This window comes from Ziziphus jujuba, chromosome 2 (assembly GCF_031755915.1).
Source record: "Ziziphus jujuba cultivar Dongzao chromosome 2, ASM3175591v1".
NCBI classification, from domain to species: Eukaryota; Viridiplantae; Streptophyta; class Magnoliopsida; order Rosales; family Rhamnaceae; genus Ziziphus; species Ziziphus jujuba.
The window spans coordinates 4,113,097-4,121,274 of NC_083380.1; the positions used below are offsets into that span (position 1 = coordinate 4,113,097).

The 8,178-nt window shown below is 31.5% G+C and overlaps 2 protein-coding genes across 2 annotated transcripts; both read left to right on the forward strand.

Annotated features, from left to right (window-relative positions):
* The first annotated feature begins 380 nt into the window (after nt 1-380).
* Nucleotides 381-1,691, forward strand: LOC132800662 (deoxypodophyllotoxin synthase-like). The gene is made up of 3 exons (XM_060814872.1): nt 381-760; nt 859-1,180; nt 1,331-1,691. The coding sequence occupies exons 1-3, from the start codon at nt 381-383 to the stop codon at nt 1,592-1,594; spliced, it is 966 nt and encodes a 321-aa protein (XP_060670855.1). The 3' UTR covers nt 1,595-1,691.
* Nucleotides 1,692-5,493: 3,802 nt separating this feature from the next.
* Nucleotides 5,494-7,074, forward strand: LOC107417443 (2-oxoglutarate-dependent dioxygenase AOP2). The gene is made up of 3 exons (XM_016026058.4): nt 5,494-5,786; nt 5,998-6,250; nt 6,811-7,074. The coding sequence occupies exons 1-3, from the start codon at nt 5,494-5,496 to the stop codon at nt 7,072-7,074; spliced, it is 810 nt and encodes a 269-aa protein (XP_015881544.4).
* Nucleotides 7,075-8,178: the final 1,104 nt, after the last annotated feature.

Consider the following 8,178-nt stretch of genomic DNA (forward strand, 5'->3'; position numbering starts at 1 on the left):
ATTTTCTTGTTTTTTACTTGATTTTCCATTTGACTTCCATTCTTCTTATCTATTGTATATTACATATAATGTTTCTTACACGTATCGCATAACACATTGAACGGTTAATAGCCTTCATTTTGACTTCTTATTTTTTAAATTGTATGTTAAATTTCCATCAATTGCTTAGAAGACTTTGATCATAACTTAATAAATAGCTAAATATCTCCATAGCATTTTGTTACATCACCATCAATTAACTATATATTAACAAAAATAAATAGGAAAAATGTGCATGGAAACCTCTATAAATAAAAAAAAGAAGATAAAATTCAGAAGCACATCTATCACTTTAGCAATATACTTTCTACAGATAAGCAAGTTAAAAAAAAAAAAAAAAAATGGATTCCCAAACACAGATCCCTCAAATTCCGGTTATAGATTTCTCTAGCGAAAACTTCAAGAATGGTTCATCTTCATGGCTTTCCATGTGCAACCAAATTCGGTATGCGTTGGAGGATTATGGTTGTTTTGTGGCAAAATATGATCGACTTTCTCCTCAACTTTCCGCCAAACTTTCGAGCCAAGCCAAACATATGTTTGACCTTCCCACGGAAACCAAAAAGAAAAATACTAGCGATGAACCATTTCGTGGTTATTATACTCGGAAACATGAAATGCCACCACTCCGCGAGGGCATGGGCATCGACAATGCAAGATTTGTTGAACAAACACAGAAGTTCACGAATCTCATGTGGCCTCATGGAAACGACCAATTCTGGTATGTAATTAATGGTTACATTTTCATCATGATCATCTTGAACCATCTAGTTAATTAAACTTTTTGTTTTAATTAGTTGCTTAATTACGTTTTTGCAGTGAAGTTGTTAATTCTTATGCAAAGATATTAGGAGATTTGAATGAATTGGTACTAGAAATGGTATTTCAAAGCTATGGTGCAGGGAAGCACTATGCCTCCTTTGCTGCTTCCATCAGTCATGTTCTTAGATTCCTCAAATTTAAACTTCGTGACACCGAGTCAAAAAGTATAAGGCTTCCAGCTCATAAGGACCTCAGCTTCGTAACAATAGTTCATCAAATTGATAATCCTGGTTTGGAGGTAGAAACAAACGATGGCACGTGGATTGCGATTGAACCCGACGTTTCACACTTTGTGTTCTTGGCTTGTGAGGGAATGCAGGTTAGTAATTAAGGCTCCTACATCAACCTAATAGTACTTAAAAGTAGAGACTTATATAATAGTCCAAGACTCTTGTGAGCATAGATGTACATATTTGTTGGATTTAGTTACTGAATTTGAGATGTAATTAATTACCAACTGGTCAATTAGGTATGGAGCAATGACAGAGTAAAAGCTTGCAAGCATCGAGTGAACATATCAGGAGATAAAGATAGATACTCAATGGGGCTGTTCACTTTCAATAATGGAGTCATTCAAGTACCAGAAGAAATGGTGGATGATGAACATCCATTGCTCTATAACCCTTTTGATCATCCTGAATTTGTTCGATTTTTCACTCGCTCTGTCATGACTTCCCATGACCCTGTCAAGAAGCAGTTTGATAATCCTTTGAAGGCCTTTTGTGGTGTCTGACCACTGCAAATATAAATTTACTTTATGTCTAATAAATTTAGACTATATAGTATATATATATATATATATATAGTCAATATTTCATCCGGTCAAATTCATGTTTTCAAAATTAAAACTTCTTTCCTAGACCCCGTAATATTTGTTGGATTTAATTTCCATATAAATAAATAAATTGAACGTGTAAGACTATGTATCATTGTTTTAAATTTATATTCCAATAATCTTTCTTGTTAAAGATATGACTACATATTTTCTACTCCAGCTAGTTTTCTTTTGATTTGAGTTATTCAACTCAGTTCTCAATGATAGTGTCAACTGTCAATAATGAATTTTTCAGCCCTCTTATTCCTAGACTTTCACCTTTAATTTGCTCAACTTCCCAAGATTTTATCAATTTATCAATCCTTGAAGCCAGCTCTACAGTTTATGTGATATACCAACATTCCTTATGAAATCAATTTATATATATCATTCCTAAGGAATTTGCTTGTATATGTAAAATTCTGAACCAAATGTAGTTAGCCTTAGCCATTAATAATCTGTATCATTCATAAAGAAACCAATTGATGTTGCGAGTTTGTTTTTGGTTTTGCTTTCCTAGAAGGATTAAAACAATAGAAACATATTTTTATATTTGGATCTAATATTTATTTAATATCGGATACTGCAACATTAATTGTTCATTGTGCTCTTCACCAATAAAATGTTTTACTGGGTATTGCTTTAAAATTCCATGTCTAATTTTAAGTTCTTTTTTTTTCTTTTCCTTTTTTTTCATTGATGTTGAAAAGCACTCTGCCTTTGCAGCCCATCAAGAAGTGTTTAATCATTGAAAGACCTCTAGGAGGCTGATAACTTAGTATTCGATGCCCTGTTTCTCTTACTGCAGAAAATCTTAACAAAAAATGTTGTATATATTTATCTAAGTACAGATTGAGCTTTCCCTGTGCAACCAAACCTGGCAGGTATTAGTGCATTATGGTTGTTTTGTGGCAAAATATGATCAACTTTCTCCTCAACTTTCCAAGTAAATTTTGAGCCAATTAAACCAATGATATTGTTGATCTTCCCACAGAAATCAAAAAGAAAAATACTAGTGAAAAACGATTTTGTGGTTCATATCGAAATAAATATGAGCATTTTTTATCTGTATTAACGTCAGAAATATATATCAAATCCAATAGAATTTCAAACAACGCTAATTAGTCTTATTAATCTGGAAAACTATGCATGTATATGTGTATATATATATATATATATAAAGAGAAAGAGAGTGAGAGAAAGAGTTTCATTGAGTAGTGACTACTTTCCGGTCCTGCTAATACATTTCTATCAAATGAGTTACTGAACTCGGTTGCCAATGATACTGTCAACTGTCAATAATATCCTTTCAGCCCTCTTATCACCTCTTAAATTGTTAAATTTCCTAAGATTTGTCAACTTATAATCTAGCTACTCTCAAAGCCAGCTCTGTAATTTGCACGTGCAACAAATTAATTAATTTGTTTTGTGTCTTTGGCAAATGAATCAGTTTAGTTTAGTGCTTGAAAGTTGAAGAGACAGCTCAAGGATATTACCTCGATTAAGCCAAAGACTTGATCAATTCATCAATTTGAGTTTGGTATCACGGCTTATATGATAACCTCTTCAAAGATATATAGAGCAATTAACATCTCAAATTTAGCGTCAAAATCACTATATATGCATGTAAGATTCTGAACCAAATGTTGTTTTCCAAGCCAGTAATTTGTTTTTTGCTTTTGCTTCTTGGAAGGACCAAACTCATATAATAACCTCCTGAAAGATATATAGAACAATTAACATCTCAAATTTTATTATCAAAATCACTATATTGCATGTAAGATTCTGAACCAAATGTAGTTTTCCAAGCCAGTAATTTGTTTTTTGCTTTTATTTACCGGAAGGATTAAAATTATCAATAGAAACATCTCTATTTTGATCTAATATTTTAATTGGGATACTGCAATATATTGCTTTAGTTGCAAGGTTCTCGGAAATATTTCCAAAGTTCTCTACCGATGTGGATGTGGAACTTGTGGGTGTGAGCCGCCATTCAATTCATTCATTGCTCCATCCACCTAGCAATCTGGCCCACCTGGGCTCCAGAGTGTCTAGGACCCCTCTGCCCAAGTCCACTTTTGGGCAAGGGCTAGTGAGGTTTCAATTCAAAACCATCAAGTAATAACTGCAATAGCCCATTTGAATTAATGGTAGATTCATTTGAGTTTTCTGGATTTTGTTTGCTTTTGAATCAACATAAGTTCTATTTTTTCAAAAATTCATGTATAATTTCATAGAATTCCTTTTTTGCATTCATGTCAAAAATTGCTTCACAAAAGACAACTTATAAGGCAGCGCATTAATCAGGAAAGATCTTTATAAGGCTGACAGAGCTTGGCCATATCACACTTGATGTCTTGCTTCTCCTACTACAACAAAAAACATTGTATCTCAACATACATGGAAACCTAAGTTAAGATTGAGTTTGCTACTTTCATCTTCTACTTGAAAACTTAAAAATCAACTTGAAGGTGATTCTTAAGAGATACAAAGATTTTAGTTTCCATATTTCAGTAACTTGCTGAATATTCTATCATGCTGCCAGAAAAATTATATATATTAATCACTACACTTGCTATGAACTAAAACACAGACGGTAAAGCCAGTACATATATAAAAATTTAGAGTTTTGGTCTAGGGATAGCATGTTATAGAGACTCACTATTGCATATTCGTAATTGAAAAGTTAACTTGGACAGTACTTTTAACGAAGCTCAGTGGAATGTTATAAACAATATGAAAGCTGGTTAGGTTTTGAAATTTTAGTATGAATATTAAATAAACCTACAAAGCCCCATATAAATAATAAAATTCTGATTTTTAGGGATTTTTTTTTTTTTTTTCCACTTGAATTCTCCATTTGACTTCCATTTTGAAGAAATCAAGGAATAGTTTTGATTGATTTTGTATTTGATATGTATATTCTTGGAAGAGTACAATAGTGCTTATATAGAAGAGATAAGCAACTCAAAAAAGAAAGTTATAAAGAGCATTTAAAGAGTGTCCTTAAGAGGTTTCTATATACAAATGAAATTCAGATTAAAAACCTTGTGTAGTAAGTCAACCAAACCGATATAAATTTCCTTGCACAGCAAGTTAAACCGACAGGTCCTTCGGGATTGTTTCCTTTCAGACGCAACCTTTCCTTATTTTAGTTCTTCAACATTACTTCCTTCCTTGTCTGATAATTGGAGTCCTTGTATATTTCCTTCCTTTCCTGGTGGCAGATTTTGTGCTAATGACAGATCTTGTGTGAGCTGTGTGAATGGCAGCTTATCTGGTGTGAGCTGTGTGAGTGACATCTTATCTGGTGTGAGCTTGTCTGCATTCTTATCACATTTCTCTTATTAGTTAATCCCAATGTTTCTTGTACATAAGCTTAAATAATAAAAAAGTCAATAGTCTTCGTTTCTTGCGTCATGGCATATGCAGATTAGATATACAGTTATGATAAAGTAATTGTAATTCTATTTAATTAGTAATAGATGTTAAAATAACTTATGTAGGAGAAATCATATAATATTCCCTCGATTGCCACGAGTCTTTGTTCATGAGTCTCCATCACATTCTGTTGCATAATGCATCATTAACTATATGTTAACAAAAATAAATAGGAAAAATGTGCAATGAAAGCCTCTATAAATTAATATTCCAAAGCATGCACATCCATTGCTTTAGCAATGTCATTTCTGTAGAGAAAGTTAATTTGTGAAAGGAAAAAAAAAAAAATAAAGGGTTCCCAAACACAGGTCCCTCAAATTCCTGTTATAGATTTCTCCAGGGAAGACTTGAGTCCTGGTTCATCTTCATGGATTTCCATGTGCAACCAAGTCAGGTGTGCATTAGAGGAACATGGTTGTTTTCTAGCAAAATATGATCAACTTTCACCTCAACTTTCCGCGAAAGTCTTGAGCCAAACCAAGGATATGTTTGAGCTTCCCATAGAAATCAAATTAAGAAACACCGTTGATCTACCTAATCGTGGTTATGCAATTGATAAGTTCCAAAAAATGCCACTCCATGAAGGCATGGGAATTGACAATGCAAGATTTGTAGAAGAGACTCAGAAGTTCATGAATCTCATGTGGCCTGATGGAAAGGACAATTTCTGGTAAGTAATATATATGGATGGTTACCTTTTTTTTTTTCTTTTTTTTTAAATCATGATCATGAAAATAATTTTATAGTTCACTACTTAAAGGTTTATATCTGAATTTATTATAATAAAATTACTTAATTATTTTTGTAGCGAAGTTGTTAAATTCTTATGCCAAATTTTTAGGAGATTTGAATGATTTGGTACTAGAAATGGTTTTTGAAAGCTATGGAACAGGGAAGCACTATGCCTCTTTTGCTGCTTCTAACAGTCACGTTATTAGATTCCTCAAGTTTATACCTCAAGAAGACCCTGAGGTGACGAATATAAGACTTCAACCCCATAAGGACCTCAGCTTTGCAACTATAGTTCATCAGGTTGATGTTGGTGGTTTGGAGGTAGAAGCAAACGATGGCTCTTGGATCGCGCTTCAACCTGAGCCTTCACACTTTGTGTTCATGGCGTGCCAAGCAATGCAGGTCAGTAATGTTCACCTCATCAAATCAACTTGATGCATGATTTAAAAATTTTATCATAGTCCAAGTCCTATATTATAAAACAGTAGTACTACAGATACCATGAAATGTTTACCAAAAACATTTATCAAAATGACATGACAATAAAAGTACTATAAAGACAAAGAACAAAAAGTTTACCATATAATATAATACAAATGATGTGTCATTATTTTATTGGTTGAAAAATATAAATATAACAATATAGATGAGTTAACCTTCAAATGAAAGTGTAAATCAAAACAAGTTAATAAAATAATAGTTATACTAGACTTACCAAAATTTATAATATTTATTTATTAAATGATATGACAGTAAACATGATAATATTTAATTAGTTTTTTTTTTTTATTCACTAGCTCATTTAAGAGTTTACTTATTTAAATTTAGATTAATAAATATGTTTACCAATTATCTATTTAAAACATTTGAAACATGTTTTTGTCAATAGTTTAATGTCGCATCATTTTGTCAATTATTTTAGACAGAATTAATTATTAATTAGTTGGTTAATTTATAAATAGGGATGGAGCAATGACAGAATAAAAGCTTGCAAGCAAAGAGTGACCGTATCAGGAAACGAGGGAAGACACTCACTGGCACTGTTTAATTTCAACAATGGGGTCATACAAGTGCCTGAAGAAATGGTGGATGATGAACACCCATTGCTTTATAACTCATTCGATCACAATGAGTATATTCACTTTTTTATTCGCTCCTTCAAAAGTTCCAAAGACGCATTGAAGCTGCAGTTTGAAAATCCTTTGAAGGCCTTTTGTGGTGTCTGACCACTTTATATCCAACAAATTAAAACAAATATATAAAATCAGTCTCTTATCCGGCCAATGTTATGTTTTTAAAATAAAATGTCTTTGTAAAAGTTATTGGACTTGCTTATGAAAAAATAAATAAATCAACCTATCTGTGACTGCCTTTGCAGAAAATAAATAAATAAATATATATATATATAGGAATGGTGGATACATATATGTACCCCATGCCTTAAAATGTGTTTAAATAATCTTTCTTATTGTAGAAAAAACTGCTCAGTAGGCAGCATTTTCTCTGCATTATTGCAGTTCAGTACTTATGTATCAAGTCAATGTTAATTAATTTGCTAGTCTTATTAATCTTGAGGAATATATACACATATAGATATATATATTTATTGTAGAAAAAAAATGCTTAGTAGGCAGCATTTTCTCTGTATTATTTCAGTTCAGTACTTATGTATCAAGTCAATGTTAATTAATTTGCTAGTCTTATTAATCTTGAGGAATATATACATATATATATATATATATATATATAGTTATGAGTTAATGGGTTAGTTAGCTTACTTATGATATTTGATATAATGGGAGAATTGATAAATTATGGATGACAATATTAATTTATAACATTTATAAATTATATGTTAATATTAAAAACATAATATGAAAAAATGAATGTTTAATAAATAATGATAATCAATTTAAAAGCCACAGTGTATGGATCCTACATGATTTTTCTTTGAAAAGATAAATATTTTGTATTTATTTTTTATTTTACCCTTGTATTGTGTCGCATCAATATTATATACTATAAGCTAAGTTACATAGTTTACTAAATTAAAATTCTATAAATACAAATATAATTTTATATAATTTTGATATGATAAAGATATGATAAGAACTTTAAAAAAATATTTTATATGGCAGGCAACTTCATCCATTTTGGTTATCATAGAAAAAAATTATCAATCAAAGTTCTAAATATATACTATATATTTTTAGAACTCCGAGTGAAGCTGGCAGGCCTTCCTTTGACAAGGAGTGGACCGGCGTTTGGGACACGAACGGACATAAAACTTTTAGAGTGACGTTAGGAGTTGGAGTCCCTTGGACAGGGAT